The sequence below is a fragment of the Typopeltis vanoorti genome, chromosome 12, assembly GCF_054136105.1.
Source record: "Typopeltis vanoorti isolate ZY-2024b chromosome 12, IOZ_Tvanoo_1.0, whole genome shotgun sequence".
Taxonomy (NCBI): Eukaryota; Metazoa; Arthropoda; class Arachnida; order Uropygi; family Thelyphonidae; genus Typopeltis; species Typopeltis vanoorti.
The window spans coordinates 66,076,595-66,095,837 of NC_143560.1; the positions used below are offsets into that span (position 1 = coordinate 66,076,595).

At 35.8% G+C, this 19,243-nt stretch overlaps 1 protein-coding gene across 1 annotated transcript in view; it reads right to left on the reverse strand.

The window, feature by feature from the left end:
- The window catches only part of LOC150100848 (flotillin-1-like), a 198,986-nt gene that overhangs the window by 83,481 nt on the left and 96,262 nt on the right, over positions 1–19,243 (reverse strand). Inside the window, exon 8 of the mRNA XM_090401919.1 lies at positions 18,036–18,250. Coding sequence (XP_090258045.1) covers positions 18,036–18,250 — 215 coding nt within the window. The remainder of the gene's footprint in view (positions 1–18,035; positions 18,251–19,243) is intronic.

Genomic DNA, 19,243 nt, shown 5'->3' on the forward strand with positions numbered 1-19,243 from the left:
TTTATTCAATCTGTACCTAAAAGAATTAGTAGATCAAGGACTACAGATGAGTGAAGGCATAATTGTAAATGGAAGAATATAACACATTTAAAGTATGCTGACAACATAGTTATCACTACAGATAGTCAAGCAAAATAAGAAAATATCCTGACCAAGATGCATGAAACCAGTAACAAATATGATATGATATGAAAATCAGTTTCAGTAAAACAAAAGTAATGGTAATAGGAAGAAAAAGGGAAGCAATCCAAATGAAAATAGGAAACATAATATAGAACAAGTAAAGCAATTCAATTACCTAGATCAATGGTCACTGGAGATCTAGACTATTTCAAAACCATAAAACACAGAATCAATAATGGATGGATAGCAATGGGCAGACTACAAAAAATATGGAACAATAAAAGATTAAGCAAAGAACTCAAAATTAAAGATATATAAAACAATGATAATTCCTACAGTGCTCTATGGCTCAGAATGCTTTATCTTAATTAAAAAATAAATGGATAAACTCAATGCTTTTGAAATGCCTAAGAAAAATCAATAGAACAAACTGGACAGAAAGAAAAACAAATGAAAAAGTCAGAGAACTTAACTTTAAAAAAACAATAAATTACAGCACTAAAAAACAAGCCAACAAAGCTGGTTTGGACATGTTTCAAGAATGAACCGAGAAAGACTACCAACATATTATTAAATGGTAGAATGGTATTAAATGAAGGACATCCCAGCAGAGGAAGACCAAGAAAGAAATGGACTGACAACATTAAAAAAAGCACCCACTTAAACTCCATAATACACCTCTGTCCAAAAAGAAACCGAAATTTTTAAAAATAGTGGTGTCACTTGTATTTTTTTGTTGTCGAAAGCGACAAACTTCATTTGTGTTGTGTCAACTGTTTATGACATTTGTTTCATTAGAAGCAGAGTTATAGTGCCAAGGGTGACAGTGTGTTTTGATGAACGGTCAGAAAATAAGTTTCAAACAGATAGCTGAGATTGACTTTTGATAAACGTTTTACCAAAACGCATCAAATGCTTCAAAAAGCATACGGTGATGAATGCTTATCCCGTACTCAAGTTTACGAGTGTTTTCAGTGATTTCAAAGTGGTCGTGAGATGCTTGAAGATGACGAAAAGCTGGGCCGTCAAAAAACTGGACTGAGCAAAGTTAACATCCAAAAAGTGTGTGATTTCATCAAAGAAAACCCAAAACTGTCCATGAGATTGATCGAAGATGAATTGGGGATTTCATCAACTGCACACAAAATTTTGACCGAGAGTTTGGCCTTCGTAAATTGATTTCGTGATTTGTTCCCCACAAGTTGACTGACGACCAAAAAAAGTATCAAATTGAACACTGCAAGGACCTCATTAAAACTGCTCATAAGGACTCAAACTTCCTTGAAACAATCATTACTGGTGACGAAACATGATGTTTTGAGTATAAGCCTGAAACAAAGCACCAGAGTGCTGAGTGGAGACCATCAGAAGAGGGGCATCCAAAAAAAAGTCACTTGGAGAAGTCAAAAGTAAAGACAATGCTGATTTGTTTCTACGATTCCAAGGGCATTATCCACAAACAATTCATTCTGCCTGGCCAATCAGTCAATGGTGAGTTTTATCTCGAAGTTTTGAAGCAATTGATAGCGAGAATTCGTCATGTACAGCATGAATATCATGATGCAGGCAGCTGGTCACTTTTGAACGATAATGCACCATCTCATTGTTCGAACATTGTGAGACAGTTTTGGAAGGATAACTAATTAATGCTGATTGTAGAAAAGTGACAGAAGTGGAATGAATAGTTGAGTTACTAAGTGATCACTCTGCAAGGGTATATCATCCAAGCGAAGTTTTTAACTTGCTGATGTGACAGAGGCTGAGGTGAGATCTGAGACAGATGAACTGGAGATGCTTAGCATACTGGAAACTATCAAAGTTCATATGGTAATGGGATTGGATGGCATGCCAACTTGTGTGCTGTGAGAACATGCAAAAGAACTGGCATGCCTCTATCCAAGCTGTTTAATCAATTTTCAGCTCAAGCAAGGTTCCATGGATGAAAAGATTACAAGCTGTAATACATTTATGGAATTGGTGTGCATTACAATGTGGCTACAAGACAGAAGCAGCAAATTACAGATCAATTAGTATCTCAGGAGTGGTTGTTAAGGTATTGGAAAAGTTGATTAAAGGTAGAATTTAGAAATGGGTAGTAGGAATGACATACTCTATGGAGGGAAGCATGGCTTTGCAAAAAAGTATGGCCTGCCTTAGTAATTTACTCACATTTTATAACATTGCGATAGCAGGATTAAATAATTGAAATATTCATTTGTTTGCCAATGATAATAAATTGGTAAAAGCAATAGCCAAAACAAGTGATACAGAGATTTGGTAGGATGATATAGAATGAAATATGGACAATGGTTACCAGTTCAATATGGCAAAGTGTAAGGATATTCACCTTTAGGATGGAAAGATTACAATCTGTAATACATTTATGGAACTGGTGTGCAAAAAACTGATGAGGCTAGGAATCTAGCAGCAATGATGGACAGAGAGTTAAGTTCAGAAGATATATCGCAAAAGTGAGCAAAAAAGCTCAAAGGATCTTGGATGTAAAGAAACACACTGACAAGCAGGGGTAAGGAAGTTATAAGAACTTGAAAAGACTACATCTGGACTACTGTATACAGATTTCATCATTGGGTTTCTTAGAGATGTGGAAGTGGTGAATAGGTAGCAAGTGACCAAAATGGTGACTAGTTTGTGAATTGCTTTCTATGAAGATAGAATGAAGATTTAAGGCTTAAAAAGTTCAGCTCACATGTGTAAATGAGGGATGTGACAAACATATGAGTAACAGATTCTACAGGGTAAATACTAAAGAAATTATCAATACATGACTGTACAGGAGAGAACAAAGAAGTCACCATTGGAAGTTTAGTAGTGGCGTGGTTAGTAATTTCTTGGAGAGAAGGAAATGAGTAGAATGAGCTGTCAGAGACACTTGAATGGTTTGTTGGTGAGCAATTAAGGAGAGATATGATAGGCATATGAATAATGGTTAGTATGGGTTTCTCGCAATGCGTCTTCTGACTCCATGGAGATGCTTTAAAACTAAGGATTGCTAAATTTAAATTCATGGCACAGTATTCAAAGGGTTATTCTATTCTTGTCGACTAAATAATACTCTAAAGCCAAACACACATGAAATAGTGCCCTACTTAGTGATTAGGATCAGATGATGGAATACTGCTGACAGAACTGCAACCAGTCAGAGAAGTTTGATAGGATCATAAGAGACAGTGCATTCTGAAGTCTCTGCATTCCCAGTCCTATAGATAGGGAGCGCAACAAAAGATATGAATGAAACATATTGGCAAGTCAATTCAATGAGTGCATGTTAAATAATCATTACCAGGGATTTTAACTATGATAACAATTAAAAGGAAGAATAATTATGGAAAGATAAATGTAGATAGGAAGGTGATAGCAGTAGTACAAATAGTTCACTATTTCTTCTGTTGCTATCACCAGAGTATATCATCCAAGTGGATATAACAGTGATTGTCATGATTGGAATACAGTTGATGCTTATTAGTAATGGAGAACTTGTAGGACCACAAGAGTAGTTTTTTTTTAGTTTGATACAGTGAATTTTCTTTAGAGCAGCATTGTCCATATAGCATTTCATTTGGAACTTTACAGCAGTTTTATAATAAACAAGTTTGTGATAAACTGCTATAGTGAAAAATGGTTTTAAGATTCTTTTTTTCTTACATGACATTATGATAATGTGAGAAATTGCAATATCTATAACCAAATTGCTTAATTTTAAATCTCTGAACTGGTAGGGTCTCAAGATTAAGTAACAAAGACAAGATAGTTTTTCTTGACATAAAGAGAGGTCCAACACAGAGGTAACAAATTATACATTGGAGAGTATCTGCCTCGTGGTTAGGAAACTGGAACAAATAGTTAATGCTTGATTTCAGGAATGAGTGAATTCGCTAGGATTGTAGTTTGCCACGAGGGATGGCTTTGTGAAGGGAAGGTTTTGCAAGCAATTTACTCACTTTATACAATAAAGTGACAGTTGCGTTGGAAAAAGGAAATTGGCTACACTACAAAGCTGCTAGAATTTGTTGTGAGGGGATTTGACTGGATACTGCACAGAAGAACATCAAGATTAAATAAATTTGAGAAAATGAGAATAGTTATGAAACTAGTGATATAGATTCTTGTAGAAAGGCTTATACGTTGGCTGTACATGATTATTGAATTACTTAAGGAACTCACAACGTAAACTGGAATATAAATTAAAATAAACTTTAATATATACTTCCTATATTTTAGCCCTGTTACGTAGTGTCTTAATAACACCATATTGTTGTGGGGGGGGGGGGGGGAATTGTTGGCCTGTATGGGTGGGTTTTCTATAAACTGAGAAAACCAAGGTTCCATCAGGCCGATCTGATCCAAAACTACTGCTCAACACGGTAGTCAACCTATCTTCCATGGATTTGAAACCTGAGGCACTCAACATTCTTACACGTGGCAACAATTTCATTCATTGTTCTGAGAAAAATACCGGCCGAAGAAATAATGATCCAGATTGAACAAGGTATCCGCCACCTTCCAAACCACATCGCCAACAATATTAGACTGGATGTAGCATGTGTTCTCACCAAAGCAAAACCACCAAAAACCAACATATCCAATAATGAATACAAAGCTCTTCAGGAAATGAAGAAAAACAAAGAAATAATAATCACTAAAGCGGATAAGGGGAACGCCACCGTGGTTCTCAACTATACTGACTACACAGGTAAGCTTAATGTTTTATTATTAGACTGGGCTACCTACCTCCCTATTGAATATAATCCCACCAACTCACAAATCAAAAACTCCATAGGCTCCTTCAGAAGGTCACTTCTTGGCCTGCGGAAGTCACCAACAAATTAAAACATTTTAACACTATACCAAATCTGAAAACACACCCCAACTCAACATCACCAAAGTTAAAAATCAGTACTATCAACATAAGAAGCCTGAATGGCAAAGAAATGGAGCTAGTGGAGGAATTAGATAAGTACCAGATTGACATAATAGGGGTGACTGAAACAAAAATGACAAAAACTGGTGAGATCTTTCTGAGCAATAAATACAAAATGTTATATTCAGGCAATGACAATCAAGGAAAAGAAGGAGTAGCCATAGTACTCAACACAAAATATGAGGCTCATCTTCTTGAATGGAAGGCAGTGTCAAGTAGAGTGATTTGGGCAAATATCAGAATGGGGAACTGGACAATGAGACTTATTTGTGCCTATGGTCCCACAGAAGGTTCTACTAAGGTAGAAGTGGAGGAATTTTTTGAGGCTCTAGAGAAAGCTACTGACACAATGAAAAAGGAAAAGTTGGTCCTTGTTGGGGATCTAAATAGCAGAGTAGGAAATGATTGTCAGACATACAAAAATGTTTTGGGAAAATTTGGAGAAAAAAGCAAAGCTAATATGGCAAATATCTGTTGGATATCTGCTCAGGACATGGACTTGTTATTACCAATACCATGTTCCAACATAAAAATGTGCACAAATTCACATGGAGAGAAGAGGCTAGGAATAAGAGAAGTCTCATTGACTATGTTATTGTTGATAGTGATGTTTTCTCCCTGGTGCAGGACACCAGAGTGTACACAGGATTTGAAATTGGAAGTCACTATTTAGTTTTGAGCAGGATAAAATTGAATTTCATATTGAAAAGAATGACATTTAAGAAAGTTTTAAAGTGAATAAAAGTTGAGTAGCTCTCAGGTGTGAACTGTAGACTAAAATACACAAAGATTATTGAAGGAAAAATGAAAGGGTTTGAGAACAGGAACCAAACCTTGGGGATTCAGTGGCAAGCCTTGAAGAAAACCCTGACTGATTCAGCTAGAGAGGCATGTGGTGAAGTTGTCTGCAAGGATAGAAAAATTAGAACTCCATGGTGGACACAGGAAGTTAAAGAGGCAGTGAAGGAAAAGAAGAAAGCATAACAAAAGTTCCTGACAAATAAGTCAGCTTGTGCTCTTAGAGAATACAGAGACAAATGTAAGAAAGCTAAACACTGTAAAACTAGCTAAACAAAAGTTATGGGAGGACTTTGCAAGAACATAGAAAATAAATATCAAGAAGGTGGTAAGATATTCAGGAGGTTGTTGAAGAAGCTTAGGAATGGAGGAAAGAGTGCTGTAAAAGGAGTTAGAGATGATAAAGGTGACTTGAAAATGGGAGAAAAAGATATCCTTGAAGTATGGAGTAATTACTTTGAAAAAAAAAAAAAAAAAAAAAAAACTGCTAAATGAAACAAGCAGTGATGACAGCACAGTGGTAAAAAACACTGACCAGGCATGCAGTCTGGAATACATATCCATACTTGAAGTAGAAAAAGCCATCAAAGGCTTGAAATGTGGAAAGGCAGCAGGTGTAGATGATATTCGACCAGAAATGCTGAAGTATGGTGGTATAAAAGTCTTACAGTGGCTGCACTGCATAGTTCAGAATGCCTGGACAGAGGGATGAATTCCAGACGATTGGAGTAGAGCTCTCATAGTACCCATATATAAAAAGGGAAATAAAACTGAATGTGAGAATTACAGAGGTATATCCCTACTGAGTGTTCCTGGTAAGATATATGCAAGTATACTTGAGAAACGGTTGAGAAGAATTGTGGAAGAAAAGCTTAGCGAAGAACAAGCTGGATTCAGGTCAAATAGAGGATGCCAGGATCAGATCTTCACTTTACGACAAATAGTGGAGAAATCATGGGAATATAACAAAGATCTGTATTTAAGTTTTGTCGATTTGGAAAAGGCATATGACAAGGTGCCAAGAGAGAAGCTATTCAATACACTACAGTTATATGATGTCAATGGGGCATTATATCAAGCGATAGTTAGTCTTTATTTGAGTTGTAAGTCAGCTATTAGGAAGGAAGTACCGAAGATGGTTTAATGTTAAATCTTGTGTGAGACAAGGATGTACATTATCCCCTCTGTTATTCATAATCTATATGGATCACATTATGAAGGAAAATGGTATTAAACATGATATCAAAATTGGAAATGTTATTGTCAGCTCTTTGCTTTATGCAGACGATGTTATACTTCTAAATAAATCTGCTACAAGTCTGCAAGATTCTCTGACTAAATTGAATATCTGTTGTAATAGATATGGTATGAAGGTCAGCAATAAAAAGACAAAGACAATGAAAATAGGTAGAATCGTTGAAAATGTCAACTGTGTTGTGAATGGAGAACATGTGAAACAAGTAAAACATTTCAGCTACTTATGCACAATTTTTAGTGAAGATGTTAAAATTAAATATGGAAATAGACAACAGAATCAACAAAGCTGGTATGGTAGGAAGTCAAGTGAATAAATTCATATGAAATAAGAGAGAAATTAGTCGGAACACTAAATTAGCTGTATACAAGACAGTGTTCAAACCAGTTTTAACTTATGGATCTGAGAGCTCGGTCAGAAGTAAAACACTTGACCAAAGACTAGAGACCACAGATATGAGAGTCCTGAGAAAGATTAGAGGTGTGAATAGCTGGCATCAATGGCAATATCATATTAAAAACGTGAATATTAGGAAAGAACTTGACATTGTCAGCATACAGGAATGCGTTAGCAGAGCTAATCTCAGGTGGTATGGTCACTTAAACAGAATGGGCGAGGAAAAAATAGCAAAACAAGTGTTCTCTGCCAAGTTGGCAAGAAAAGAACCCAGAGGAAAACCAAGATATAGGAGGATTGATACGGTACAAAGTGCCTTAGACGATAGAAATATAAGATATGGTAATGTTGGAGTCTTGACAAGTAATAGACTGATTTGGAGGAAAATTGTAGATAGGAAGTTAGTAATGATGTAAATTTTTCATGTAGTACTATCATATCCTGTATACCCCTTGAGGGTACATGGCAGGAATTTGATGATGATGATAAACTCTATGACCCCCCCCCCCCCAGTATTTATGGACTTCCAAAAATTCATAAACAAAATGTTCTATTACGTCCCATAGTGGATGGCATTGACTCCTCCACGTACAAATTAGCCAAACATTTAGCCAAAGAGCTCACACACTATACTGGCAACACACCATCACACATAAAAAACTCAGCCCACTTCAAAGCCAATATAGAAAACCTTTCCTTCAATTATTCCTTCAATTTGTTCTTTCCTTCGATCATTCCAAACAGCAACGTTTTTAATTTTCTCTCATCATTCATTCTACATATATGGCCAAATAGACGTAGTTTCCTTTCGGTTATTTTCTGGATCAGGTTTTCTTTCGGTTGTATTCGTCTGTAGATTTCCTCATTGTTCACTTTCTGTATCCAGCTTATTCTCAAGATCTTTCTATAGCACTTCCTCTCAAATGCCAATATCCTCTTTTCAGATTCTCTCAGGAGTACCCAGGCCTCACATCCATAGAGCATGCTGCTGAAGATACAGGTTTCTACAATGCGCAGTTTAGTTTGCACCTTTATAGCTTGGCTCTTCCATATTTAATCCCTGGCTTTTAAAATAGTTGTTGTTCTGGCTATTCTAATTTTTATCTCTTTTTTGGGGTCCAAGTCATGCGTCATGTGACATCCAAGATATGTGTTCCACATTTTCCAGTTGAAGTCTGTCTATTATAAATCTGTTCAGTAACTCCTGTTGTCCGAATATCATTGTTTTAGTTTTTTTCCAAGTTGACATTTAGTCCATATCTTGTTCCTTCTGTGTATAGTGTTTGCAATGTCTGTTCCAACCTTGCTTTGTCTTCTTCAATCAGGACGATGTCATCTGCAAAGCAGAAGTAGTTTATTCTTATGCCATTTATTGAAATGCCTCCACCTTCTTCTTAAATCTTATCTAGTGTTCTTCCCAGATGTGTGATGAAGATGATTGGTGATATTGGGTCCCCTTGTCTTGTGCCTTGACTAATGACAAACCAATCTCCAGTCTCACCCGCTATTCTGATTTTTGCTTGTGCTTGGCTGTTTATATATTTCAGCAGGCAGATCAATTTATTGTCCACACCATAGGATTCCAAGACAGCCCACGTTATATTTTGGTCAATATTATCAAATGCTTTTTGGAAGTCCACGAAACAGCAATATATCTTTTTGTTCTTTCTTCGAGCTTTCTCTGCTATTAGTCTTAGTGTGAGTATTTGTTGCACTGTACTTCAATGTTGTCGAAATCTGGCTTGCTCATCTGGAAGATGTGCCTCCATATGCCCCTTCAGGTGTTCTGTTAGTATTTTCATCAGCACTTTGCCAAGATGACTCATTAATGCAATAGTTCTATAATTGGTGCATTCTAAAGCACTGCCTTTCTTATGAAGAACAACCAAGACCGATTTTTTCCACTCTTCGGGGGCATACCCTGATCTCCATATTTCATTACATAGTTTATGCATTTCTTTTACAATTGATTCTCCCCCATATTTTAGCATCTCGCCTATTATGTTGTCATTTCCAGGACTCTTGTTGTTCTTAAGATGTTTTATAGCCTTATTCACCTCCTCTTCCAAGATGTAATTTTCAAAGATCTCTGCTGGTGGAGAGATTGCTTTTAGTTCTTTGATTACTTCTGTTGCAGTATCATTTAGTTGATTTTTATACAGTTCGCAGCAATATCTTGTCCATCTGTGTATGATTTCTGTCATATCCATCAATACTTTACCATTTTCATCTTTGACTGCTACTGATATTGTTTGCCACTTCCTACTGACATTTCTTATAAGTTTGTAGACCTCTCTAGTTTTGTGTTCTCCATAGTACTGTTCAATGTCTTTGCACCGGTCCTCCAACCATTTGGCTTTATCAGATCTTGCTGCTTTCCGTACTTCATTGCATTTTTGACGGTATAACTCATCTGCTGCCTCTGAATTATCTCTTTTAAGTTTCAGTTCTCTCTTTTCTCTTGTACCAATTTTAGGGTTTCCTGAATTATCCATTTCTTGTTGATCTTTTCTCTTTCAGGAATTACTTCCTCGACTGCTTTTTTTTAGCACTGTATCAGTCGTTCTGCTCTTGTATTTATATTTTGTTTTTCACTTGGTATCTTAAGCTTAGTTTCCAATATGTTGTGATATGCTGTATAACTCACCTGTTAAACCTACCCATACAGGCAGATATATTCACCAACAGTCCCACCACTCCCCTTCACAACAATATGGTGTTATTAAGACACTACATAACAGGGCTAAACTAATCTGTTGGAATGACAAGGCCCTAACCACTGAACTAAATCACATCCTTAATACGTTCTCAGCCAATGGCTACAACCCCAAAAAAATCCAAAAAATACTAAAACCAGTAAACCACAACCCCCCTTTCCCCCTACACAATAAAGATTACTCTAAATCACTCACTATCCCCTACATTCGGGGCACCTCTCAAAAAAATAACCAAAATCCTAAAAAAATATGACCTGACCTCTTGTTACAAACCATATAGAAAATTGGCATCCTTTATCCGCTCCACAGAAGACCAACCACTTCCCCTAGACCTACCTGGTGTTTACCAGGTCCCTTGCAGCTGTAAACTGGCCTATTTTGGCCAAACAGGCAGGACAGCAAATATCAGAATTTCAGAACACAAGGACTACATCCGGTTTTCACCATTACAGCCACTCTGGGCATGCAGACCATGCTCTGGATACTGGCCACAGAATACGTTGGAAGAAAGCCACAATAATACGCCACAGCAAGTATAAATTTGAAAGACTATGCATAGAATCCTCAGCCCTAAAAAATGTGCCTAACCTCAACAAATATGGATGCATGAGACTGTTCCAAATTTAGGAAACGTACATCATGAGAACTTCAGTCCAACGGCCAAGAATACCTAATATAGCCTGCTAGGGGGGCACCATCAGGACTTTAGGAATAACAGTAGTCTCCTTTCTTCCACCTCATTTGCTGTTCTAGTGTCTGCGTGCACGTGTCTTAATTTTAAGTTCCCATGAAGATGGCAACGTGATGTTGCCGAAATATAGAAAGTATATATTAAAGTTTATTTTAATTTATATTCCAGTTTACGTTGTGAATTCCTTAAGTAATTCAATAATCAGTGATATAGATAAGAAGGTGAATAAATGACGGGCATCAGAGAGTAGTACATAGAGCAGTAGTAGTGGTGTTAAGTGTGGAAATGGAAAATTCCTGCTGGATTTTAGTTAAGGACATGGACTAGTTATTATTAACATATATCCCAAAATAAAGATAAGCATAAATCCACAAGAAGAGACAAAAAGTAAGAAATGTCTTCTAAACACTGAATCAAGATGCAAGGCATATAGGAGATTTTAAATTGTTATTTGGTTTTGTACAGAATAAAAATGAATATTATGCAGAAAAGGAAAATGTATGACAGTTTTAAAAAGAATTCAAGCCAAGAGGCTTTCAGAGATGAACTGTAGATATTATTACTGAGGACAGACTTCCCTGGAGTAAAAGACTCATCATGAAAGGTACACACTATCAAACACACACCCTTAAACTCATTCAACATATCTGTATTAAGTGCACTCTCAGGCAAAGGAAAAATTATGAGTTTGAAAACATTCATTAATTTAGCCAAGAAGGCATTCGATGAAGTTGTTTGAAAGGACAGAAATATAAAAACATCATGATGGACTCAACAATAATCAAAGAGACAATCCTGAAAAGAAATCACATCTAAAGTTCCAAGGCTAACATATATGTAAGTCTCTGAGTGCCCTGAGAGAAGATAGAAAAAAATGTAAGAAAGCAGAGTTGCATGTACAGCTAAACAAAAGTCATGAGATGTCAGAAAGAATGCATAAGATAAATATTGCAAATACTGAAAATGTTTAGACTGTTAAAAAAGCTAAGAAAGGGGGACAAGATTATTGTAAAAACAATTAGAGATACAGCTGGCATAAAAACAGAAGATAAGGATATTGCGGAAGTTAGGAGTAATGAGAAAGTATTAAATGAAATGGTTAGATAGATAAAATAGATATAGAATGATTTACTCAAAGACATAATGTAGTCTAAGAGAAATTAGAAATCACAGAAAGATAACAAAAAAATTACTGAAGACAAAAAAAGGAAAGAGTTCAAAGACAAGAGCCAAACCTGAGAGACTTAGAGGTAAAAGTCATCACTAAAAAATACATACTAACCACAATGATAAGTTTTAACATGTAAATATTTCATCCCAAGTATCTTGGGACATCCTCAGTACAGTAATTCAAACAATACTAGGAATAACATACAGTTAGGGTGCATGATTACAATGGAATCCCAATATGCGTGCAGTAGCGTGTTATAGAATTAAATTAAAATATAACTTCAAAAAAAAAAAAAAAAAGATAACATATATAGAGATTATTTAACACAATTTTGTATGACAATTTCCCATACTTCAGGAATAGCAAGAACATCATTACGGTTTAAATTTGGTCTATGTAGTAGGGCTTCAGCACTATCTTTATATAAATGTTCATGTTTATATAAAGATCTATGTAAAAGTTTTGTCTTTTCCCAATGGATCCTATGGTTTGGGTTTTCAACTCTGTGTTGAGCGAGGCCAAATTTCTGCGGTTTGAAAAGACGAATGTGATCCTGATGTTCCGAAATGCATTTCTGAACAGATCTACCTGTCTGTCCATAGTAAGACAACTTTCAGGAGCATGGGACCTCATACATGCCAAGGTAACATCAGAAGTGAGAGGTTATCTTTAGGAGAAGGTAACAAGTTATAGATCTGGTTGATGGGTTTGTAGGTAGTGGCAAGATTGTATTTCTTCATAATTTTTGAAAGACGCTCGGAGATGCCTTTGATATAAGGTATGAGAATCCTATGGGCTTCTTCTTGTCTAGGTTGATGTAAAGGTGACATAAAACGAAGATAAAGATATTCTGATGTCTGAAATAATTATTTTGATGAAGGCAGAGTGATAAAAAAATATTCAAGAGGAATGCAATAAGGAGTATGCATCAAAAACCTGAATTGTGGAAAGGCAGCTGAAACAGATAATATCTGAACTGAAATGTTCAAATATGGAGGTATAAACGTTTTATAGTGCATTACAATATAATTTAGAAGGTCAAATTTCAGTTAGAATAGATCTCTATTATACCCATCTATAAAATAGAACAATGTGAGAGTTACAGAGGATCTCCAGGATCCTAGCCTTAATATAACAGACATGTATGTTAAATTACTGATTAGGTCACTACTGTTGTATTAAAAACACTAAAAGATAATATGAATTTGTTCTCTACCCATGTTATCAAAAAATAGGATACAGCTTTGACATAGGTTTTTTATTTCCACTAGAAATCTAGCCAACAGAAAAACGTTTGATAAAATCAGTGTTACTTTGTTCGAATTGTAATGCAGCTTGTCTCTCTCTCTCTGTGTGTGTGCATGCATGCGTGCGCATGCATGCGTTCTAGATGATGGACTTAATGCGAAGGTCAAAACATTAGGAAATTAAAGTAATTTATGTTAGCATGGCAGTAGTCTCCATAATTGATCTTTATCAAAATAAATGCTGATCACCATGTAACATTAAAAGAAAAAATATTTAAGAATAATAAAGTTATTGTCCCTCTTTACACAGATCTGACATAATCACAACTAGAGTACTCAGTTCAGATTTGGTTGCTGAGTTTCCTCTGGGATGACAGTGGTTCAGAGGGTTTCATAAGTAGGTAATCAAAATGGTGTCTAAAATTCTCACTAAGAGGAGAGATAAAAATTTATGGGTTATAATATCTAGTTCATAGGCAGAGAAGAGTACATATGATAGTAGCATTTAAGTTACTGATGAGATTTTGTAAGTTATATCAGAAGAAATTTTTCAATAGGTAGCAGGAGGAGATGAAAAATTTCGATGTTGCTAAAATAAATTATCTAAAAACATTGACTTTTTACAGTAGGAATTCACCTGAATTTTCTTGTACAAATGTATATTTTAGTTCTCTATGTAAAGCCATCTGTATAAAGAGCAAAATAAGCCCAAAGGGAATTAACTCGCTCATTATTTAAGAAGGGATATAGAAGTATTGAAACCAAGAGCATCACCTGAAATTCGGCATGACTTTTGAAGATTATTTACAAGACTCGTCGCAGGTGACCTTCAAGGCCAATATTGAAAGGGCATGGCATGAATCAAAAAGAAAGGCCTGTAGGCAAGATTAAGGCAGTAAAGGGAGGAAGTAAGATTGCCGGCGAATTTTCGAGAAACATTATACAGGGTTCTCCAAACTACTAGCAAGACTCGCTAGGGGTCCCAAAAACTTAATCAAAGGTGCAGGGACTCTGGTGTATAAAAGGGTTGGTTTGGAGATGTGAAGGGTTTCCTTTTCTTCATCCTGAGTGAACCATCCACGAGAGATCAAGGATCCGAGAGGTGTAAGTTCCGGAGGGGAGGGTGGAGAGACCCATCCACCGATGTCGTTCCAGTCACAGCCGAAGATATCTGGAGGCGAAAGTTAAGGAGAAATCTTGCCGTAATGGTCCTGTAGTTGAATAAGTGTGATTAGGCCTATGCAGAAATCCTTCGCCAGGCAGTTCAAGACACCGGAATGCCTACCCGATATCCTGCCTGCTGCTACGACTATTCATCGGTGCCCGATGTCGTTTCGAGGAGAATTCCAAAACACGGAACGAAGGAGAGAAACCCCACTCAAGCGCCGGATAGGAAGATAAGAAGAGACCCGTGTGAGTCTATTGTTTGTGAATTAAGAAAGAATTCCCTATCGCCCTGTTAAATTGTTCAGTTTAAGGAGATAGTATTTAGATTGTTAATATTTCTCGTAAAAGTGTAATCGCAAATGAGTGAAGCATGAGCGCAGTTAATTTCCCTTTGAAGAAAATATTGAGCTGTTAAAATTTCTTTAATGAATTATAGGTATACAGTACTTACAATTGAATTACACATGCAAGATAGGAAGAGACTCATGTGAGTCTATACACTCATTTATTGTTTGTGAATTAAGAGAGAATTCCGTATCGAACTGCTAAATTGTTTAGTTGAAGGAGATAGTATTTAGAGTGTTAACATTCCTCATAAAGTGTGAAATAGCTAATGAGTGAAACATGTGTACAGTTAATTTCCCTGGGAGAAAATACTGAGCTATTGAAATTTCTTTGATTGTTTATATGTGTTAGTGCACAGTTGTTCAATGAGATTAACGAATGAAGGATTCCATGTGGATGTGCAGATGACAATAATACATTTGAACTGCCTGATGTGTCAAATTTACAGTTGAACCCTTTCAAACTTTTATATGCATAATTTAACACTGCCAAATAGTTTCTTCCTTGCAATGTGCCTACAACAAATCTCTTTTCACAAAATTTGGCAATTAATTGCCACATTAAGCTATACTGTACACCTGACTAGTAAGAACTTTTCCTTAATTATCTGTTGACTTGCACTTCAAAATCTTGAGTGACAAGTATAAACTTTTACTTTTGCTTGGTAGAGTTTTATATAGTGTTTATATAAACACTATATAAACTTTTGCTTGGTAGATCTCATTCAAAAAACAATAGAATAAGTGGATATCATTTCTGGGAAAAATCCCATGTTACTCCTCTTAACAAACTATTATATTTACGGCCATTTGCCTGCTTCTGTTTAGGAGTGCCCCAGTTTAAATGCCATTGGCTCTTTTCTCACGGATTCTTAGGGCATTGTAGATGTATATTTATCAATAAATATATGTTGCATAGAGGACAAGAAATTTGCACATACCTTTTTCTGGTGTGTGTGTGTGGGGGGGGTGTTGGCAAGTGGGAGAATTGAAATAACAAATGGAAAAAAACCGGGTTTTTTTTTGAATAACATATATATATACATATATATCATAAGGGATGGGCGGAGCGTTTTTTATATATTTATATGAGGTGGGAAAGGGTGAAAGGGTTTGAAAACAGCAACTGATTTTTGGAGGGGGGAAGGGGATTGACGGGGTGCAGTCCGTTTCGACTATTCGTGGTCGTCGTCTGAACACATGGAGGAAGTGGATGCTATATCAGGTCGGGGTAGGTGCTTCTGCTTTTGAAGTGTTTGTGTTATCGCCTATTGGTCGGGGTTGTGACCTCAATTTTATGTTGTGTAGCTTCCAAACCTCGGAGATTATGTAGGGCCTGTGTATGTTGATAGAGTTCACGTCACACTTTATGGCTACTGTTTCCGATATTTATTATTATTTCTGATAGACTGCCAAAAACCGCCAAAACAACCCAAGTACCAAAATAAACTTCCCTACACAAAAAATTATCAAACTACCATACACCCAAAACACATACAAAGCCTACAAATACATCTTCAAACATACTAACTACAAACTGGTATTCACCACAAACCAAAAATTGGTAAATCTCCTAAAACTGACTAAATCTCAGACACAAAAAGAAATATTTGAACACCACAACGTAGTCTATAAATTTCCCTGCCAAAAAGACTGTGATATCATCTACACAGGTTCCGCCATCAGGTCCGCAATTATAACATCCCCATTCCAGAACATTTTAAACACTAAAAAATGCAACATCAAAAAGAAAAATCGAATACAAAGCACAGGAAAAACGGAAATAGCTGTCCATGCCCTTGAACAAAAACATACCCCGCAGATCGACAAGGCCATCATAGTAGACAGACAAGACAATGAAACAATAGCCATAAAGTGTGACGCAAACTCTATCAACGTACACAGGCCCTACATAATCTCCGAGGTTTAGAAGCTACACAACATAAAATTGAGGTCACAATCCTGACCAATAGGCGATAACACAAACACTTCAAAAGTAGAAGCACCTACCCCGACCTGACATAGCATCAGACGACAGTTCAGACGACGACCACGAATAGTCGAAACGGACCGCACCCCGTCAACCCCCTTCCCCCCCCTCCAAAAATCGTTGCTGTTTTCAACCCCTTTCATGCTTTCCCACCTCATATAAATATATAAAAAAACGCTCCGCCCATCCCTTATAATATATATGTATATACATGTTATTCAAAAAAAACCTGGGGTTTTTTCCATTTGTTATTTCCATTCTCCCACTTGCCAACCCCCCCCCCCCCCCCCCCACACACACACAGTAGTTTGGACAATGCAAAAGAAGAAGAGCCACAACACCCAGAAAAAGGTATGTGCAAATTTCTTGTCCTCTATGCAACATATATTTATTGATAAATATACATCTACAATGCCCTAAGAATCCGTGAGAAAAGAGCCAATGGCATTTAAACTGGGGCACTCCTAAACAGAAGCAGGCAAATAGCCGTAAATATAATAAATAGAATAAGTGACTGATGACAAATTTATTCAGAGTCAAAGTGCAGGTCAAAAGAAACACAAATCATCAGCATTTGTATTATTATACATTATGATTCTATGTTATTTTCAACCATCTAAACATAAGAAAATTTACATGAACTGGGTTTTATATTGGCCGAAGGATTTTAATTGATACTAAGTAAGATATATAAGAAAATAAGTAAGAAAATATATCTTACTAAGAAAGTAAATATACCTTACTAAATAAGATATATAGTAAGGTGTTATATTGGCTGAAGGATTTTAATTGATACTAAGTATCAATTAAAATCCTTCAGCCAATATAAAACCCAGTTTATGTCAATTTTATTATTATACATTATATTCCATCTAAAATACATGAAGCAAGTCCTAATTCATGCTTAACATGTTCTTGCCGGGTAAATTTTGTCATGAATGTGCAGAAAAGGAAAGCGTGTTAAAATTATTTCAGTGAACATAAAATAATTTAATAGATCGCTTCATAAAATTACATTTTATTTAAATAATTATAATCTTTAAATTTTAGAGAAAAAACGATGTTTACATAATACTTACTTGGAGAATAAGAGGACTTGATTTTCCCTCCCCACCCCATTCACTGGCAACAACAAGAATGCATGTGCACACAAAAAACTAAAACCAAAATTAAAAAAAATAAAGTAATGCTTACTTGTTAGCTTCTGCTAATTTTTCCAAGCGATATTTTTCAGCTTCAGCAGGACGCCTAACTGTAGCCTCCAGTTCCTTTTCTTTTCTTAGTATTTCCTGTTCCTGTACTTGTATCTCTTGTGAACGTTCAACAACTTTAACTTGCATCTGCTCTTCCTTTATTCTTTGGCGAGTTTTAGCTGCTTGAAGACTGTATGCCAAGTCTGATTCAGCTTTCTGTAATTGCAAGTTAAAAAATTCATAACTTTCAAGCAGAATTAAAGATAAAATGTTATTATATCCAATATATAATAACAGATTTGAATTATGACTGGAGACTGCTAGCTGAATTAATTAATCATTGCTTATATAATGACTTCCTTGCAAAAACATGCAAGCAGATAATTAATTATATGTAATAGAAAAATTGGTCAGTATGTATAGTAATAATGGCAGAATAATTAGATAATTTTAACCACGTCATAGATAAAGACAGCAGAAGTGAGCTGCAGGTTTCTAGCAAGAGAGCCAGACAGGAATCATTGACTGCAAACACTATAGACTATGATCTGCAAACACTTGCAATGGTGTCTTTAATGTAATGATAGCATATTTTCTTAGTGAAGCACTATATAAAATAATCAATGCAACTACATTCCTCGTGTAACTGCATGGGATTATTAACTGCTGTTGAAAACTGCTGAATAGGAAGCTTCTAAAGAGTGATGTTTTGCATTGTGCATGTAGAAAACTATCAACTTTTTTTTAAGGGTAAAAGCTCTCCAGGAGCTCAAAGAAAAGGTTGAAAAATACTAATTAATACATTTCAGTATAATTAATATTGAAATTTATTTTATTTCAATTTATTTATCCCATTGCAATTTACCACTTTGCAATATTCAACTAACATATACAAAAATTTATTTTCTTGTTTAAACTTGCAACATGCAATAAATTTAATCATAAAAATAAACTAAGGAGAAAGTATGTGAATAACATTTTATGTTGGATTCAACATTATACACATACTAGCCACTGAACGAGAAACCTTCATGCAGAGGTACGTAAACGTCACTTATGACTTATGCAAAATACTTGGTCGCATGTATCACCACATGCTTTGGACAACTATTTAAAAATGCTGCTAGTCATTATTCATCAATAGTGTTGATTACAGTGCAAAAAAAACAAAGAATCTTTTGGAGTTCAATAAAGGGCTTATTATGGGTG